We start from the raw sequence: 20,611 nt of genomic DNA, 5'->3' as shown, positions 1-20,611 counted from the left end.
CAAATTATCAGAAACCATTGGAAAGAATAGATTTTAATAGAACTATTTTGCTAAATCACGAAAAATGTGAATTTATTGTCGAGAACTCATTTTAATGTATGCCTGGCTAAACAAGGAGTCTTTTTTTCTTCTAAGCCTTTTCTCAAGGTCCTAAAGTGAAATCTTGTGACACTATTTTCATTAGGCTTGTAGGTTAGCTCATTTTGTAGTAAGGAGAACTCTCTCCAGCTATTTTACAGGTGCTTATCTAGTGAATTAGTTTTGGTTTGTTTTACTAAATTTCATTGTAACACAGGAACACATGATTTATATCCTAAGGGATCAAAAGGTTTCAATCTGATTTTGAATAATTCAGTCATCTGATGAAACAACTTGACACTCTCCTATCCTGTGTTGAGGACTATGGAGAGTTGCTTTCATCTGACTTTGTTCCGAGACATCTTGTTATCTTGATGTGTCCCTCAGGAGACACAAAAGTGGACACCAGCTAAAGACTTCCAGTATTATAGAAAACATTGATCCCAGATCTTAATTATTTGCACTCCTAGCCTTTAGTAGACACTGATTGTGTGATGTCCAAAATAGTTGCTGCTTTTGACTGAGGTCTCTTATAGTCTGTTGAAGTTTGTTGAATTACTGTCTCTTTGAGTTCAGTATCCTTAAAATAATGTTTAGATTGTTAATCTTGTATTCCTTTAAAAAATGTTGATATATGCTTAAAGCTCCCAAGGAACGTTGGGATTGCTATTTAAGGAGCATACAGGAATGCAGAGGGCACAAACTCAGGCAGACACTGACACTTCTCCACAGAGATAGCTTGTGTCTGACTAGCTTCACATGTTGATAAAAGAGATCACATTTGTTTGCACCAGTCCACTAGAGATACCCAGAGGCTGTGTCAATTTTGGTAAAAAATGTGTCCAGACCACTCTCTGACAGGTACGTCAGCTGGCACAGAAGTCATGTGTCCATATTTTTCAATGCTTTTGCACTCTAAAAAGGATGGTGAGGTCCAAACTGCTTTTTGGAAATGGTCCTTTGCAAGTGACAATTTCCAGTCTAGACTGAGCTAGTGCTAGTTAGCATATGCAAAAAAATGTGGCACAGATTGTTTTAAAGTTCAGCTGTACAGACAGTAGAATTCCGGTGCCCATGGACATTTCCTGGAACTGTTTACTTTGCTAATAAAAATTCACTCCAGGAATCTAGAAGTCAGTATGAAGTTAAGAGTGGCGTAGAATGTGTCCAGGTGAAATCAGTTTCAATTTCAGATGGACTTTATCCTTTCAAAAACCAGCAACAGATTTAGGAAGAAGTTCTGACTCAGTACACTTGGGAATAAAGGTATGAAGCAATCACCTCATTTTGTACTCCGTTGACCACTGAGAGGAGGCTTAGTTTATTTTATTTGGTATTACTTTGGCAGTGTTGAAGCAAACTTCATAATTTATAAATTATGACCATTAGGAATACATGGATATATAGGATATTTTACTTTTTTATTATGTTTCAAAATTAGAAATTATTTTCAGAATGTTTTAGAAATGTAGTAGAAAATTGCCTGACCTTGGTAAAGATGTCAATTTTTGAAAGAATATGTTGGGGGGTTTTTGTGGTTTTGTTTTTTTTTTTTTTTTTTTTAAAGTGGACTTTGTAAATCTATATATTTTTCTTCCCAGGCTTTCTCAGTTACTTAATTTTTTTCTCTTTAACCTGCATAGTTAGAAAATCTGGAAAGTGTTAAGCTTCTTTTTTAACTAATATTTATGATCTGCCAAAGATATAGTAGAATAAAAATATAGATTACAAGCAAAGTACTCCAACAGCTGTAATGTGCATATTCTTAATTGCAGCAATGAACCTGACATGAGTACTATGTAGGTCAATTTTATAGCACCAGTATGCTCTAGCAGGAAGAAGAACTTGAGTTTTTCAAACAGCTGAGAAAAGGGTCAAAATGTTTTTATTTGCACTGTATCTAAGATAACTTGTTATGCTAACATAGTTTCATACCACACAGATAAGAAAATACCAGTTTTAAAAAGAATGTTGATAATAATTGTGTATTTGTTAAGTGACCTTTTACCAATTTAGTGGTTTTCCATCAATTGCTACTACAGAAAAGCCATGTGCCTTATTCTGTTCACCGGCTGGGAAGGATCAACCCGTTCTTCTAACAGAAAAGGTGATGGATGGGACTTCTTGTGGCCAGCATGGGTTAGATGTCTGTGCAGATGGTAGATGCCAGGTATGAATTACTTGTTTAGAACCTGGATACGCAGGTACCCATATGCATGTGCATACATTTGTTACGCATATGTATTATTTCTCTGATAGCCTGTTGCAGTACGCGTGACCAAGACGAATGGCTCTTCTTGTATCCTACTAAAATATTTTTAGCTAATTTCACTCAGTGCAACACAGCATGTGAAACAGCTGAAGGGTTAGCTTGGGGAGTGGGTGTCTGTGATTATAAGGATAGTTATAACAAACTGCTGCAGAGTGGAAAGTGAGTATAACTGATTTCATCTTCTAAGAGAAGCCTCAGCTTTCAACAGGTTGGGAAATTTTGCAATGGAGTGTACTTGCGTATGTCTAACTCTGCCTTTTTCAACAGTACAAAATTTTACATCTGAATAAACCATGATCAAAGGAGCAGAATAACAGATAATTAAAGCTGAGTGCATATTTTATTCCTGATCCTCAGAATTCGTTTGCTTCATAGAACTTCTTTTGTCACTTTTAAAGGCCTCATATGGAAACTATTCTATATAAAAATACCGAGGGCTGTTTTTTTTTCTTTGTCTGCTTCTCAGTGCACAAATTTAATTCAGTAGAAAATACAACCTTTAACACAGAAACAGCATTGCTAGATACTGTAATAACTTCAACAAACTGACTTACAGATGCATACATACAGGTATCTGTGCATAAAAATATGTATGTATAGTTAACCTTTCTCAAGTAACTGAATGTGTGTAACAGGAATACTCTTAAGTACTTTGCTGAATTGGGGCTTTAATTCACCATGTAACAATTACAGGTTTAATTGCAAAGGCAATATATAGCCCATTTTTCCTGAAAAAATGTCGTTTGTTTTGTCATTCACTTTTCACAACTGACTGATAAAGACCAAGAAAAAGCCTTAAACCAAACCCACCTGACTAGGACTGAGTTGGCCTCTTGGCATGTCAACATTCAGATAGGTGCTAATCAGCTTTGAAAGTCTAATTTGTAATTTTTACCACATTTTACCATGTCTTCTTAGACAACCCATTAGGAAAAACTGGGGGCTACAGCTGTAGAGTTAGGTATTTATATTAGTAGATGTGCAAATTTTGATACAGAGCTCTTTGTATGCTTATGCTGTAATCAGCATTTTGAAATCTATTGCTTTTTTAAGTAGAACTCTAATAAGAATTCTGTGCATAAAGTGAAGTAGCAGTCTTAATGTGCTTGGAAATGAGTGGCTCCTTGATAGACTGTGGTTTCTGTTCTCAATTTTCTCTTTAACCTAGCTTTTATCTTCATTATTTATCAAAAAATCATGAAGTTCAATTGCTTTTATCAGATACACAAGATTACCCTGTGATGACTTCTCTAGACTTTAAAAGGCTTTTATTTCATATCAGGCCAGCATATGATATTAACTGTACTACTGTTGTCAAGCTGCCACGGATATTTATTGATACAAATGTGTCTAACATAGTAATGTGGCAGTGCTTGAGTAAAATTCATTTGTTTTAAACTGAATGCTTTTTAGCAAAACACAAAAACAATTTTTATTTACTTATTCCAGATGTGTTCACACCCTGTTCAGAGTAAGACATTAGGTTGACACTAGACAGTTCTTTCCCATTGTGGATGTGGCAAAGGACCTCCCATATTTTGAGTAGAAAGCAGTAGAGTTGCACATTGCCGTCGCTGAGCAGGAGGACCTGTGGGGTGTGTGTTGCATAGTGGCTCAGAAGTGCCAGATGTCCTAGGGGGAGATGGGAACACAATTGTGTTTGTCTTGGAGAGCGGCTGGTAGAGGTACCCAACCATACAGGAAGAGCGAGTGCAACAATCTACATAAAATCATAGAAGAAATTACTATGGAAGGGATCTCTGCACACGAAGTAGTACAACCCTCATTCTGAGCAGGGCTAGATCATGTTGGCTAGGGTGTCTTGAAAAAGGGTGAGATACTTCTTCTAAAGGCAGCTTTATGAAAATGTGGCCTGTGTCTCAACAGCTTTATTTTCTTCTCCGGCAGAAATTTGGCTGTGATGGCATATTGGGATCTCTGGCTCGTGAAGATCATTGCGGTGTATGCAATGGTAATGGAAAGTCATGCAAAGTTATTAAAGGTGATTTTAACCATACCAGAGGAGCAGGTAAGTTTGTTTATTTCAAACGCTCAGGAAACCAGTAGTTGTTTGATTACTTTGAGCATATACTTATTAAAATTACACAGTTCCTCACAAGAACTTCAGATCTACTTTTATTGAGATAATAAGACATTTAAGATAGGAATGCATGAGTATTTTTAAATTTAATTGTTGCAAAAGTATTGCAAATTATTTTGATTATAAAATTAAGGAATTATCTAATTTCTCTTCCCTTAAGACACACATTATTACATAGAAGAGCCTGATTTCTAAAAAATATGTGAAATAAAATTTATATTTTTAGTAAATAAATGAACTGTAAATTCTTATAGTATTTAGATTCATTTAGTGTTCTTCAAAATAAATATCCAAATTATGATCTGTTACCTAGAGTAATTAAATCAAGACAGGTAGTGGGAGAACATAAAGCTGAATGTGTGAAAAAGTGTTATATCTTTTCATTATTCATTGTTTTATACTGGTAATAACATATCATAAAAACCAGATAGATTTTCTGATGCAGAATGAACATGAGATTTTGAAACACTTCTGTGATCTTTTCTTTGAATTAGAATAATTGACTGGTTCCAACACAATAGTGTTGACAGAGTAGACGATTGAAATCCTAATAATGTGCACCTTGCACCTTGTATACCTTCTGTCCAAGAGAAGTCTTTTCTTTGAAACGCATTTGGCCAACTGTTTTCAGCATTTGTTTGCCATTACCCTTTCAGTTTCTTCAGTAGAAAATGTTCAGAATGTCAAGACAGTAATTAAATCACATCAAAAAATACTGTGATTAGAAGCAGACAGTATATCTTAAAAAATCAAGGACTTCAGTGCACTATAGACTGAAGTATAGTACCTTAAAAAAACCCCAAAACCTTAGGCATAGTCTTCAGATGTTTATGTCTGGCCCTTCCTTAAGCTGAAGGTAATGTAGAGCAGTGATCCCAAACCATGGATGAGTCTGGAGGACTACAAGATCGAAAACTACAAAGAAGGTGTCTGCTAATAGAAATTACAATGTATCATCTCTCTTTTATAGCCAATGTGAATATCCACACACTTTCAAGTGTATTTGGTGTCAAGTTTATTTCTGTGTAAATCCACAATATTGTGGTATTGCCCTCTAAACAGCTGCGCAAGTTGTTTTCCTTCTCCAGAAGCTGGACTGTCAGCAATATTTAGAAAGTGTTATTAGCTCTTAAGGAAATTAAAGATAAATAATGCTGCTTTGCAGCAATTTAATTTTCATATTCAGTGTTTTGTTACAGAACATTACATAGCTACACAGAATAAAACCTTGGTTTACTGTCCGCTTTTTGAAGTGCACTTGGATAATCCAAAATACGTTTTTATTTATTTTTACCATTCCTGCTTGCTCAGTGTTTTTCACCTGCATTGCCTTTTGACCCCATACTGAAATCGTTCAACAGCATGTCTTTGTCCCAAAGTCTAAGGAAGCCATTGTAATCTCAAGCAAATAACTAATAAGTAGACTACAAAACTAAAGCCATTCATAGCCGAGTTTGAATGTGTTAAAGGAGAGGGAGACAGAGCACAAAATATTAAAACAAAACAAAAGAAAACAAAACCAAACAAAAAAAAAGCCAACCAAAAAGAAAAGAACAACAGTGGGAGGATGATTGGGTTTTAGTGCCATATCACATGTCTCTATATGCTGAAAGAAGCTGGAATTCTTTTATGGTCATCCGGTGGTCATGATGATACTTAACTACTTGGCCAGAGACATCTTCATGTCCTCCAGTCCCAAGCTGCCCAGCCTTATTTGTTATGTTTTACTTTGCTATGCTTTTAATTATATATCATGGCATATATATTACACATAATGCACAGTTGCATAGCTTGTTTCAAGATTTTGCAAGAACCCTCAAGCCATTGCTATATAAATTATAATTTATTACATTTTAAAAGCAAAATAGAAAAGAAGAAATTAAAAAACATACAAAATATACTTTTCTATGCTTTTGTATTTAACTCGGGACATCTGGTCTCATGTCTAGGTTATGTGGAAGCTTTGGTCATACCCGCAGGAGCAAGGAGAATCAAAGTAGTGGAAGAAAAACCAGCTCACAGTTATTTAGGTAAATGTCGTATGTTTTACTGTTCATGTCCTGTTTTGGTCAGCACTGAAGAGAGCAAGCTAAACAAGCTTTTGTGGTTAAACAAAACTGAGTGGAAAAAAAAAATCTGTGAGGAATATGTCTAAAGAAATTTTGTAGAACTAACAAAATTAAAGTATGTTTATAGCACTGTTCTTCATAAAGGTTTTAGTTTGAACTTTTGTTCCGTCTCGTGTTGTTTAGAGGATGTTGCAAAGAATGTATTTAGGTGATTTAAGAAAAATTCTGCATACTTAAACGTTTTCAGTTTTTCATATGGAAAGCACTAAAGAAAATACTTCCCGTTAAAACTAGTGAGAAGACTTTTATGCTGAAACATGGAATAATTTGTGCTCAGACAAAAAAACCCACAATGACCAACATATAGAAATCACCAACAAAGTCAAACAAAAGTTCTAAAATTAAAGTAAGGAAGCAGAAAAGTATGTCACAGAATCACAGAATGGCAGGAGTTGGAAGGGACCTCTGGAGATCATCTAGTCCAACCCCCTGCTAAAGCAGGTTCACCTATGGCAGGTTACACAGGACTGCATCCACACAAATTTTTAAAGTCTCCAGGGAAGGAGACTCCAAAACCTGTCTGGGCAGCCTGTTTGCATTATTTTGTGTAATATATAATAGACAAATTTAATCACAATTAGAATTTTTCTTTAGTTTTTCCATTTAGATGAAATTGTCTTTCGTTGAAAAAAAGTTTTTCTCTTATAATGAGTTCTAAAGCTGTTATGTAGAAGAGTATAATTTGTTACTATTATTGTTAAAGAGTTTAAGTGAATATATGAAATACTATAATTCGTCCTGTTCCGTGCACTGCTTAAGTTTAAATAGGCAGAGTCTTAGTATGAGAAACAGGACAATTAAATAAAAAATTTCCTGGTTTGATCAGTATTCTTAGTTCTGCTCATAAGTAGTATCTACACTTTAAAAACCTTCTTACCTGAGTGTTCTCAGTACTTCAATTGAGAGAATGTTGAAGATGGTGAATATTAATTATGACAGCTTAAGTTATGAATAGGTGACTCTTGGTTTATCGTGGTGCCTGCACCTGCCCTGTTAAGATATCACAGGACATTTAGAGATCTGGATTATTTCATTGTTCCTAAATGGACCACAGAAATAGGTATGTAAGAGTGTCAAATCCATAACTGAAGTTTCATTGACGTATTTTCTAAATTTTCCAAGGTTTTTTTGCCTTTGTGTCTACTGTGTTAACATACGCAGACAACAGAAGTACTATTATTTTCTATTTTTTTAAATATCACAAAAATAAATAAATGTTGGAATTGTATTTAGGGATGTTAAATCCTTTTTCATGAGTAGCAAACTGATTCATCCCTTACCTTACAAAAGCCAAAAAGAACATAATGTTTTTATGCCTTAGAAATAATGTCAGTCATGCTGCTTATTTTTGAGGGTACTAATTAACACATAATGAGGTCTTAATTGCTAGTCACTTTAATTTTACTTTTCTTAATTTCACTAATGTTGGTCTGAATGAGGATCAGCCAGTATTTCACTGCAGTATTTTTTTGTTAAGCATTCTGGGGAAGCAGGACAGGTCTGTTACAGTATTTTGAATTCAAGCCAGTCTTGTTGCACCCTTTTTTCTTGTTTTAATAGCAGAAGGTATTTAAACTTTCTTCAGTTACAGGAGATTTATTCTGAAAGCATAAAAATCTGAATTGAGAAGGAGTAACATTTTGAATAGGAACATTTTGAATAGGAACATTTTGATTTTCAAATAGGAGTAACATAATGAAAGTTTTGGGGAGAAGGCATAAATCTTTCATCTTTAGGAACAATATTCTTCAAAATACTGTTATTAAAAATGTGAAACGTAATACATATTAAATTCCCTTGTGTTTATGATTTGTTTTCCATCTTACAGTTCTGTATGCTAATTTTATGTTCATGGTACTTTGCTGTCTGCATTTCTGTATTTGAAATGAGTCAATACAGGCCAACACTGTTTCTGTTCTGCTAATTGTCATATACTCATTTTAGGATTAAGGTTTTTAAACAATATAGCTCATTATACAATTAGTAATTGTATAATAAGAGATATAGCTGTAACACAATTTAATCCAGCGTACACTAAGAGCTGTGGCTTACAAAGTAGAAGCTAATTTAAACTGAGGGAAGATATGATCCCCTGCACAGGTCAAATGCAGAGATAGTAAAACTGAAATGCCCTTCTCTGGATCTACTTGGTGGTCAGAAAGCAGAGTCACTATGATTTGGAAGCTACAATGATGTTGCTAAAGGGATTAATGAAACTACATCCCACATCAGTAGCATCATTGGGTGATTGCACTGAAGCAAATCTTCAGAGGAGTTCTACCTGAACACCTCAGGTACCTTCTTTATCTGAGGTATTTCAACATATACCACAGTTAGAGGAGCTCTGGCAACCTAGGAGGAAAGATAAGGTATAGCTTCCAACTGCATTTACTGAGTTGATTGATCTGTCGTGGTCTGTCCTGTCTCTCCTCCCCTGTGGGGAAGTAGAAGCAGTAATATAGCCACACATTAGGTATTCCTCCCTACTAAAGTCATGTGAGAAAATACAGAAGAGATTGTGATTCTTCTTTCATCAGTGGAGTATTCGGGAAAAGGAATTACGTGTAGCAAGGCAGGGGGAGGGTGTTTATTTAATTTGAGACTATTTCCTAAAGCATATACTTACTCATTTTGGAATTAGAATTCGTTATTTTAAGAAAGAATTTTGAGATTTAGTTTTAAAGAATAAACTAGCAGTGATAACCCTATCTGTTTATAGCCATGACTTGATTAATTGTCAGTTACTTTAAAAAAATTTATTGTAAGAAAAGTGATAAAACAGTTGTTTCAAGCATTGTCTAGATTCCTGTGGTCTTTTCTGTCACTAAATTTTCATTTATATTTGGCAGGTGTCAAAAGTTTTTTCAAAAAAAATGTTCTTAATGTAGGATACAAAAAGGAAGATTACAGTATTTTTTGTTTAAGAGATACACTAGGCTTTGAGATTAGAGAGCTCATTCCTGTGATGCTTGTATAATGGCATGACAGGTCCAGGACCCATAATGAATTGATAAGATTGGTTAATGGTATATAGCTATACAAATTACTTACAATCTAAAACCTGAAAATTTTCTGTGCTAATTGGAAATGAGAGAAATTACTTGTTTTCAGATGAACTAAAGAAGTCTATTAGCTGTATCATTATTCTCAAATATGAAATCAAGCTGCTTCAGGGCTATAGACCCTTTGGACCTGCAACTTCACACTGCCTGACATTGTAATTGCTGATTCTTTTATAGGTATCAAGTCCGTAGGTGTGTTTTGTTCTGTCTGACTTCCTTTATGAAACATGTTTCGTAGTTTAATAAGCCTGTTGGACCACATTTTGGGGACGAGGGTGTGGGAAAGCAGATCTGGTCTGACAAATAATACAAAATTTTGAATCCCTTATTTCTGACAATGCTAATAGTTTTAAATTACTTTGGACCAATCCTTAGACTGTGTAATTTCTAACTTCAAGGGAAGCTAGTTGAGGACCTGGTCACACAGCAGAGAGCAGAGAACTGAGACAAAAAATTTTTTCCTTTCATACATAGAGGGCCATAGAAGATGTAACAAGTGACACCTTTTGAAATCATTTTACATCAAAATGAAATAAATGCCTTCTATATAAAAAATGGATGGACTTCACAGAGCTGTCTTTCTTTGAAAAGCAGTGGTCGACAGTTTGAGGCCTTATGCATAAAAATTAGGGGCCAAGACAAGAAAGGAAACTTCGTGGTTGGTGTTTACTACAGGCTGTCCAGTCAAGGGGAGCCTGTTGGTGAAGAATTCTTACTTCAACTACAGGAAGCATTGTGCTTGCAGGCTCTGATCCTGCCTGGGGACTTCAGTAATCCAGTATCTGTTGGAAAACCAGGACAGCAAGCTGTAAACAGTCCAGGAGACTCTTGGAGTGCATCAGGGGTAATGTCTTAATCCAGGTGATAGCCCAACCAAAGAACAGCATTACTGGACCTTGTTTATTGCTTACAAACACAGATAACTACTTAGAGAGGTCAAGATTGGTGGCGGCACGATCTGCAGAGATCGTGTGCTGATGGAACTCATGATCTTGAGGGATATGGGTCAGATGAAGAGTAAAGCCGGGACTCTGAATGTTAGGAGAGTGAATCGTTGTTTAAGTCGTTTAAGGAATTAGTGGATGGGACCCCCTGTGAAACTGCCCTCAGGGGTAAAGAAGCAGAACAGAGCTGGCAGCTCTTTAAGGACATTTTTGCTAGATTGCAAGAGCTCTCAATTCTCCCATGTAAGAAATCAGACAAGGAAGGCAGGAGACCAGCGTGGCTAAGTAAGCACCTCCTGGTCAAACTACAGTAGAAGAAGGAAATGCATAGGCAGGGGAACCAGGAACATATATCCTGAGAAGAATGTAGGGATGCTGCTCAGATGTGTAGGGATATGATCAGGAAAGCTAGGGCACAGTTGGAGCTGAATTTGGCAAGGAATGCAAAGAATAATGATAATAATAATAAACAAGTATGTTAGTCAGAAAAGGAAGATTAAAGAAAATGTGTACACACACACACCCCCCGCCTGATAAGTAAGACAGGAGAACTAATGACAACATAGAGAAGGCTGAGGTACTCAACAGTTTTTTGCCTCAGTTCCAGTGGTAAACACTCATACCACATTTCTGAAGTCCCTGAACATCAAGGCAGGGACTAGTGGAATGAAGTCCCTCCCATCATAGATCAGCTTTGAGACCACCTCAGGAACCTGAACATACACAGGTATATGGGACTCAATGAGATGTATCCCAGGGTCCTGAGGGAACTGGTTGATGTAGTTGCCAAGCCACTCTTAAGCACATTTGAAAAATCAGGGCAGTCAGCTGAAGTCCCCAGTGACTGGAGAAAAGAGAGTATTGCACCATTTTTGAAAAGAGTAATAAGGAGGACTCTGGGAACTACTGACTAGTCAGCCTTACCTCAGTTGAAATTTTCAAAAAGTTACTCAAATCTCAAGTGTTAATGTTCTTAAGATGGCTTGAAGGGAACACATGATAACCTGAAAGGAATTGAAACAATGACTTGCTTGACAAAAGATATCAGTGAATGTACTCTCATTTAGAATTGAATTTCAGGTGTTTTTTGTATTTTCTCGAGAAAAATAAGGGTCAGTCAGAACACTTTTTGATACTTCTCTGGAGACTATGACTAAATTTTGTACAATGCAAAAGGCAAACTTCACAATTCACAAACGTGTCCACTTCCCTCTGATTTTGGAACAAATGCCTTTTTTCTTAATCTCGCTGTAAACTGTGGCTATTTCAACTTAAGCAAAAATTTAAGTTAATACAGTGGTGTAGTATTTTGTAGTTTTCCATGTGATGGAAGGATTGTAGGCAAGATTTAGCAAGTGGAGGGCCAGGACCAAGGCAGTGTTTCTCCCCACTGAACACCGGGAGATGCAGTAGCTGAACTGTGAAATGTTGCATCTCTATGGGTGTGCAGCCTCTCGCACCTCATTAAAATTGGAAGAGTATGTATCCCTGGTACAGTAATTAAAAAGTACATTGCAGTCATGACCGTCACTTAATTGTCATTGTGATGATGGCTATTTTATGCTCTGCAGAGATACAGTTATAATTAGCTCCCTTGTTTTAGTGCTGAAATTTTCGTCTTGGTTACAGTTGCAGTAGGTTTTCCCAATGTGAGTTTTCTTTGTCTTTTTAATTGTAGATGTGTTGCTCGATTTGTTTTGTAGCCTGAGAAAAGATACACTTGTGTGCTGAATTTTCTTCCTGTATTGTATGACTTTGTACAGGAAATCTGAAAAGCTAAGCAGAGCGGGAGTATGCATGTGCTGTGGAATAAAACTCAGTGAACTTGCTTACAATATGGGGTGTGACAGAGTCAAGAACAGAAAATGGACTGCATGAATCCAAGCCTGAATTTTAGGCTTGAGGATTCCCTTTCTTACTTTGTCTAAGCCCCATGGCTGAAGTGAGGAATCTTAAAGCAGAAAATGAAAGATCTGTCATATTTCTGTATTCTGGGTCTGGGATTCCTGTCCCCTGCACCTGTCTGCATGCTGTGTCTGCTGGGTCTGCTGCTCTCCAGGGAGAGAATGCTGCTCCATCTGAGCAGCATGACCCAACTGGACCTCAGCACTTTCGAGTACATTTGTTCTGTTTCTCCACTAGGAAGAGGATTGACCTTTACAGTTTAAACACTAAATAGAACTTAATAACCGTTAATAATAGAATATTTAAACCTAAAATACCAATTTTTAAATCTTGTAAAATCACTGGTTGTTTTTAGCACAGGACTGTTCTACAGCATTAATTGTTTTTATAGTCTTAACATTTATTACACAGTGCTGCAGTGGTACACATCAATGATGTCTTATGCAACTGGATTTCTGGAAGTCTATAGACCTGTTGCCATGTTTCCCATAGAAACAAAACATAACAGTATAAATATGAATAGGAGAGAAGATGATTACAGGAGTGACTCACATTAACTAACAACTTTAAAAAAGAAATTTTGGACAAGGCTTAAACTGTTGAGGTTCTCTTACAACAGTCTGATGCCAAACATGCAATTTCAATGAAGAGAAATGTGTAAAACTTCTTGTCCAGAGGTGACTTCAAGTATATTCTACTTCACATGATTATTCAGACCTGATCTGAATAAATAAAAGAAAATAAAGTAAAATAAAATAAAATAACATATCTTTCACAGAAGAATCTATTCTGTTTCCTGTAGAAAACTAATGTAAAATCCTATGTTCTCAATGTATGAAATATATCTTATTTGACTTGAACATAAATTAGGCCAGCAAGAAGAATGATTCAGCCAAAAAGAACAAGACTCTTCTATTTGTAGAAGCATCCAATTGTGTGGTGAAAGTGTATAAAATAAATGTTTAGGTAGGATGGCAGTAGTATTGTCACATTCTAAGCTGGAGAAAAAGGTAAATGTATTTATTGGAGGGGTAAGGATTGTGAACTAGAATATTTTTGAAGTTTTAGCCTAATTCCACAAATCTTGAAGAGTGTCTTCTGAAAATTTTGTTTCCCATGCCTTTATGAATTATAGAAATTACTACCCTGGGAATGTAGAATGGTTGCCTTTGCTTGTTAGTTCAGTGATCAAATTATGAATTATGATGGAGCCTGTCAGTCTCTTCAGGCGTTAAAATACTGATGTTAACTTCAGGTACGGTTAAACACATGTGGTTTTGCCAAGCATTTCTTCCTGAAAGTGTTTCTAAAGCATATTCCAATTGCAGTTCATGTATAGTAGGATCCATAAATATCAGTGTTAGGTGATTTCATCTACTTGTTAAATTATCCAAACAGGAAGTGAAAGGAGGCCCAAATCACTACTGAACAGACACCTCTTATATTGGTCTTTTTTCGTATATTTTGCAGCTCTTCGAGATGCTGGAAAACAGTCAATCAATAGTGACTGGAAGATAGAGCATTCAGGAACTTTCAATATTGCTGGGACCACTGTTCATTATGTTCGGAGAGGTCTTTGGGAGAAAATATCAGCCAAAGGTCCCACAACGTCACCTTTACATTTACTGGTATGACAATATGGATTGGGGTTTTTTACCTAATTCCTATCATATAGCATGGAAACTAATATTTTTTCCCAGGCTCCTGAAGATAATGAGATCTGTCTAAGATAGAACTGCTTTTATACATATATATATATACACAAACCTGCTTATATATATGTATCTATCAGCCCACTTTGAAAAAAAATGCATTTAAATGCAAGAATAATCTTTACATTGTTGAGGCAGGGTGGAAGGTCTCAGCATTCCTACAAATGTCACAAAAAGCTGATGCGCTGCTTTAGGAGAGACATTCAAATTAATATCAGAAGTTTTCTGTCCTGGCTTGCTATAGCACAGCATCACCATTTCAGGATTGCAGTCACCAGCTTCTCCATGAGGAAGCAGAGTTTTGATGCATTTCAGTGTAGGGGAGGAAAAGTTGATAGCCACCGGAAAGAAGGAGGGAGAGAGATGATAAGGAAGTACTTCACAATTCAAAGTCCTTCAAATGCAAGAAACTGTCTGGTATATCTAAAGTAGTTTGAAATCTGATGCATCTAGGAAAGACCTCCTCTATTTAAGAACACTGAAATCACAGGACGTAATCATCCTTCAGCTGTCTGGTGAATTTTGTTTGCTTATTTCATATGGAGAGCTTTTCGACCTTTATATTAAGTAAAATATTTTTTCCCATTGTCTTAATTTGGATACTCTCATTGATTGCTTCTGCTTAATCCATCAGGAGGGTTGAAGAGCTATAGAGCATCAGTCATTCTGTTGTATTTTTCAAGATTTTCTCCTTACTGTTAGGAGTTTTTCTTCCACAATGTCTGTGTAGATAGGTAGGTTTTCTTTCTCTATATCTTGCAGGTGCTGCTTTTCCATGACCAGAGCTATGGTCTACACTATGAGTACACAGTCCCACTGGATCCTCTTCCTGAGAATCAAAGCTCTAAAGTACCAGAGCCTCTTTTCATGTGGACACATTCTGGCTGGGAGGACTGTGATGCTGTATGTGGAGGAGGTAAAATAAAAGAAAAATATACAAACACACACACATATATGAAAAATGTATATGTATATACAATATGCATATTATATGCACAATAAATGTATGTGTGTGTATACCATATGCATATATATTTTATGTACACTCTGTGTGTGTGTGTATATATATATGCATCAATTAAAACTCATGGAGTATTAATTTTTGAGACTCGGATGATCAGTGTTGTATATTTAATAGTAATAGCCTCATTGCGACTTGTATGATTCCATACAATGGTGGACATACTTCAGTCTTATGCTTCCTGACTATATTAAAAGGATAGTGATAACTCTAGGAAAACATTCCAGCTAAATTAGGTAGAAAAAGGTGGTAGTGAAGGAACAAAATCTAGATTAGCCAAGCAAATTCAGGACCCAGTTTCCAAGAAGAAATACAAGTGCAGGAGCTAGAACAAGAATAGAAAGTTCGTATGCATTCCACTCTGTATTTGGAACTATTGAAGACAAATGATCTGTAAAAGACATTTCAAACTACAGAAAAGCTGAACCCCAGTCTCAGATCAAATATGCACAGTTTGTAATACGAGTTGAGGATGATCCAGAAACATATGGAACAAATATTACAACAGCAGGTATTAGTATGATGTGATGTGATGTTTTTCCTATGTTTATGTTTATAAACCATAAAAAATGTGAATTTGGAAGTACAAAATACGATTATGAAAACAAATATTGGAACATGAACAGTATTGCTGCAACAAAATCTTTTAAAACTGCTGTTTAGAAGATGGTTATTCAAATAGATAACTACATTGAAAAAATACTTCAGTTTTTTTAATAAATGCACCCTATAGACATCTGTTCATATCTTGTGCAATTAGTCAGACTTACACTGCATACTATATTGATTTTTGATACCTGTCTTTCCTGCTTACAACCTTGTCAGTCACGGTTGCTCTGATCAACACTTCTGAAAACTGCTGTGCACCTTGTGATTGAATAAGAAGGCCTGGAAATGCTTTACTTTCTCATAACGGCAGCGTAAGGAACACAGTGTTCTAGCTCCTTTGACACTGAACAGTCCTGGTGTCATGACAGATTACTGTAGTTTCCATAAACATGCTTTTTGTGGTTTGATAGGAAAGCTTCTTCCCTAAAGGTATTTTTTACGTGGTGCTAGTAGCATCCTCTCTTTCTTAGTATTCACTTGGAATATTCATGCTTTTTACAGTTTCCTGAAGTATTTTTAGAATAATTTTAATGTTACCACAATCTCTCATTATTGCCTCAAATATTTCTATGTCACTGATCATCTAGAGAAGTCTTAAAACACAGTATGTCAGTAAATTTGTCCTACATTAATGCTTAACTAAATATTTAGGTGTTTTACTGTAATGTTTATTTAATGTATTTTTTCTGTTGTAACTGGCCTTCATTTTATGTTATTATCTAAGCTGAGTTCCATAAAAGATATTTTTACTGCAAATATTCTGAAATACAAGTGGAAGATTTTTCTTACTTTAGACAAAACCATTTTAACTGTTCTTTTAGTTCTTGGCCTAAATATGAAGCAATAATGAAATTAAAATGCTGTGGCTTTTACAATATGTAAATATTTGTGTTTCAATTTTTAACATCAATATTTTGATGAATCTGATTAAAGACTATAACAATTATCAGTAGTTTTGCTTAAATGATTAAAATGTATCAGGATGAAACTATTGATGAAGCCGTGTGATTTCATGTATGCTTATATATGTAACTGGTCTGCAACCTCCAGCATTGCAGAAAAGCTTTCTTTGTATGGGAGAGAATATGAATACATAGATGTGTATGTAAATGCAGAAAGAATGGTCAAACATATCAAATGTTGTATATGATAGATTAGTTGCATGTGCTGTCACGTACACAAGCGCCTTGTAAAATGTCGGCTGTGGTCACACACATAATGCGCATCTATAACTTAACTGCTGCATCCACAGGCATATTTCTGACCTCTGGTACCATTGCATACTTAAGTTTGCCCTGCTCCTGCACACACCCTGTTTGCTGGTAAACTTCCAGATAGAAACAGGGGAGTGTTAAAATGTAACCATAGGAACAAGGGGTTATGGACCTATTTTCTACTAATTGAAGTCTTTAATTCCAGGGTTGCTAGTTTTCTAAAAATTAGTCTCCAGTCTAATTACAAGTTAGTGCTTGCAAATGGTATTACGTTAAATTCTGATTTATAACACTTCCAGCTTCCAGAGGCAACAGGATCCACCCCACCCATCAGGGCAGGGTTTCTGTACAGAACATGCACTAGGTCTCTGCAGGCAGTACCCAACTTCATAAATGATTACCCTACAGATCAGGTCAGTTATCTGGCCTCTTTAGTTAATGGGGAGTAGTGCAGACTCCTTATTGAAGGCTGGATGTGCTGATTCCCTTTAGCTGAATGCTGGCCAAGCCTGCCAGTATGCTGCTAAACCAGGCAGAACTGCTAAGCTTGAGCAAGATGGAGAAGCAGGATTTGTCCTTCCTTTCCTTATTTTGTATATTAGCTAACAAACATATTTTTCTTTGTAATTTTTCTGCAGTCTTTTCTCAACGCTGGGATCTCAGTGGTTGAGAAAGGAACAGTTATTCCAGTCAGACTAAGGGTTTGGCCTGCGACTACTTACAGCCATAAAGCAGTAAAACTCTGTTGACAGTGTTGTGCAAAGTGTGGTTTAGAAAATCACATTACTCTGTACAAGCTGTAATATGTCTCTTAGGCTCCCTGCTAGCTTTGATTTTCTTGTACAGGTTTTACAGTTCTTTTACCCAAACTGTACATGAAATAGTTGTATCTGACAAAGATAAAATTGTCTTTCTTTTTTTTTAACAAAGTTGCGTATTCCTGGTTTCCCCACATACCTGCTTTATTGTTTACTAGGTGAAAGAAAGACAACAGTCTCTTGCACAAAAATTATGAACAAGAATATCAGTCTTGTGGACAACAAGAAATGCAAATATTTAACAAAACCTGAACCACAGATCCGCAAGTGCAATGAACAGCCATGCCAGACCAGGTAACAGTGATTTGGTTAAATTAAACTGTAATATCTAAATGTAAAAATCTTAGGAGCTAAGAAAGATAACTGCCTCTGTTATACAGTAAATACATATATCCAAAATGTTGTAATGCAAAATGTAGGGAAAACAGAAACACTGGCTGTTGTTTCTCATGAGTTTTAATGAAAGAGAGCCCTTAAGCACCATGCCTAAATAAATTCTTACTCAATAAAGCAGCTAGTTACTTTCCTCAAGAAGTGTTCTCACAGACTGATGTGTACTATGAAATTGAAATTTAAAAGCTGTTTATATAAAGACAGATTTTATCCCATGCTTTTAATTAATGATATATTTTAGTGGGGTTTTGGAACAAGGCTTCACTCCTTTAAAAGCTCTCAGTAAGATCTGGGTGCATTAAGTAGCAAATAGGTAAATAAATAAATAACTATTAATTGGGTTTTCTACATTGGTGGAACTTGGAGAGTTAAAGAGCCTTCACCTCGCTCATCTTCTCCCTCTCCCTGCATCCCTTTGTATGTAAATCAAACTAGACTGATGGTGGAATGGCAGAAGAAGCAGGAGGAGCTTTTTTTCTCTGAACTTCACCCCAGGAGGCAACTGCAGCATGCAGCCTGTGCCCTGCAAAGCCCACCCCATTTGTTGTCCCTGCAGTCAAGCTGGCAGCCTGCTCCTTGCACTGGCTGACCAGGCTGGAACAGTGACCCATTTCAGTTTGCCACCCTGTTTCCATATGGAAGCTAAGGAGTATGACTAAGGAAGTGTCCAAGTGTTATAGAGAATCACAGAATCACAGAATGGTAGGAGTTGGAAGGGACCTCTGGAGATCATCTAGTCAACTCCCCCTGCCAAAGCTGGTTAGCCTAGAGCAGGTCACACAGGAACACATCCAGACGGGTTTTGAACATCTCCAGGGAAGGAGACCACAACCTCTCTGGGCAGCCTGTTCCAGTGCTCTGCCACCCTCAGAGTAAAGAAGTTCCTCCCTCATGTTCAAGCTGAACTTCCTGTATTCCAGCTTGTGCCCATTGCCCCTTGTCCTGTCACTGGGCACCACTGAAAAGAGCCTGGCCTCATCTTCTTGACACCCACTCCTTATTTATAAGTGTTGATAAGGTCCCCTCTCAGTCTTCTCTTCTCCAGGCTAAACAGACCCAGGTGTCTCAGCCTTTCCTCGTAGGAGAGATGCTCCAGCCCCCTAATCATCTTTGTAGCCCTCCGCTGGACTCTCTCCAGTAGCCTCTTGTCTCTCTTGAATTGGGGGGCCCAGACTTGGTTGAAGTATCTGCCACCTTTCAAGGGAGGGGACAGCAGCTAGCAATACTTCATTAACATCCCCAGGAGTAAGCACTGGGGTAGGTCTACCTCAGTCATCTGGAGGAGAGGTAGATGGTATTTTTAAAGAAATCAATGCAAAGCAAATAAAATGCAAATATCGTTAAAGAAAGTATGTAAAGTGAACCAGAAGACATAGCTTGCTTGGAAAGGATGAAATACTGAAATGGATAAAATGCAAGGTATGATACATTTTAAGTTACAGCAAACCACTGAGGTTTGGACTTCCCCAGACTAGGGCATTACGCTTTGGAGGGTTTATTTCTATTTCATTATATACATACTCGAGGAGATCTTTATTTTCTTTTATTAACATCACTGTGCACTTAATGGAGAGAAAGGGAATAGTCTGATCTTTTTCTGAGGCATTGTCAACGATAAATTTTCAAAGTTACATACTTTTTACAGCTTATTAAATGAAACATTTTAAATGTTGCTAATTGCTACTCAGAGATGCTGTGCTGAGAAATGTGGAAAGACATCATGATCCTTAACATATATCCAGTTTTTAATACAGTGTTAGTGATTTTTACAAAACAAATATTGTTAGCTTTCAACAGAAATGTAACTAAAGTATATGCTTGTATAACTAGTTGTTATTGGCACTTGAAGAAGCGTCTTAAACTCTGTTGCATTATCTTGACAGGCTGTGATTTGTAGATTGAGTTTCTGAACTGCTAACAAAAAAACCTCAGTTAAATGTTTTGTTTTCTTACAACAAATGCATGACAGAAGGTTGGAACAGATTTGTTAAATCTCAGTTTCCTAAAACCTCTCTCTTGCAATCTAAGTCTCCTGGGATACGCTTGTGTGTGGCATCAGTGGCAGAGCTGTTTGATTTTTAAGGGTGTATGGCCATAGTCTGTAGCTACAGAATATTTGGGAAAAATTACATTCTAGAACAATTGCTCTCTTGGTAGTGGTCCCTGCCAAGCTGCATCAGTCTTCCTTGCTGCTGCAATTTAAACTATGCGACCTGAGTTAGGCCTGACCCTGAAGGATATGAAGAAATCCGAGCTTTTATACTTCCTTATACAAGCGTTTCACACAGGAATGATGCTGTCTTGCAACAATTTTCGAAGAATGCTGAATATTACATGCATTGCATGCACTTGA

General features: G+C 36.5%; 1 protein-coding gene across 1 annotated transcript in view; it reads left to right on the top strand.

Moving 5' to 3' along the window:
• Window positions 1-20,611, top strand: part of ADAMTS19 (ADAM metallopeptidase with thrombospondin type 1 motif 19) — a 146,462-nt gene that overhangs the window by 101,894 nt on the left and 23,957 nt on the right. Inside the window, exons 14-19 of the mRNA XM_086479551.1 lie at window positions 2,121-2,248; window positions 4,259-4,379; window positions 6,401-6,481; window positions 13,962-14,119; window positions 14,966-15,119; window positions 18,024-18,159. Of these exons, the coding sequence (XP_086335677.1) occupies window positions 2,121-2,248; window positions 4,259-4,379; window positions 6,401-6,481; window positions 13,962-14,119; window positions 14,966-15,119; window positions 18,024-18,159 (778 nt within the window). The remainder of the gene's footprint in view (window positions 1-2,120; window positions 2,249-4,258; window positions 4,380-6,400; window positions 6,482-13,961; window positions 14,120-14,965; window positions 15,120-18,023; window positions 18,160-20,611) is intronic.

Source organism: Leptosomus discolor, chromosome Z (assembly GCF_034619465.1).
Source record: "Leptosomus discolor isolate bLepDis1 chromosome Z, bLepDis1.hap2, whole genome shotgun sequence".
Classification (NCBI taxonomy): Eukaryota; Metazoa; Chordata; class Aves; order Leptosomiformes; family Leptosomidae; genus Leptosomus; species Leptosomus discolor.
The sequence above is the reverse complement of the archived record's forward strand: the minus strand, read 5'-3'. Positions and strand labels throughout refer to the sequence as shown.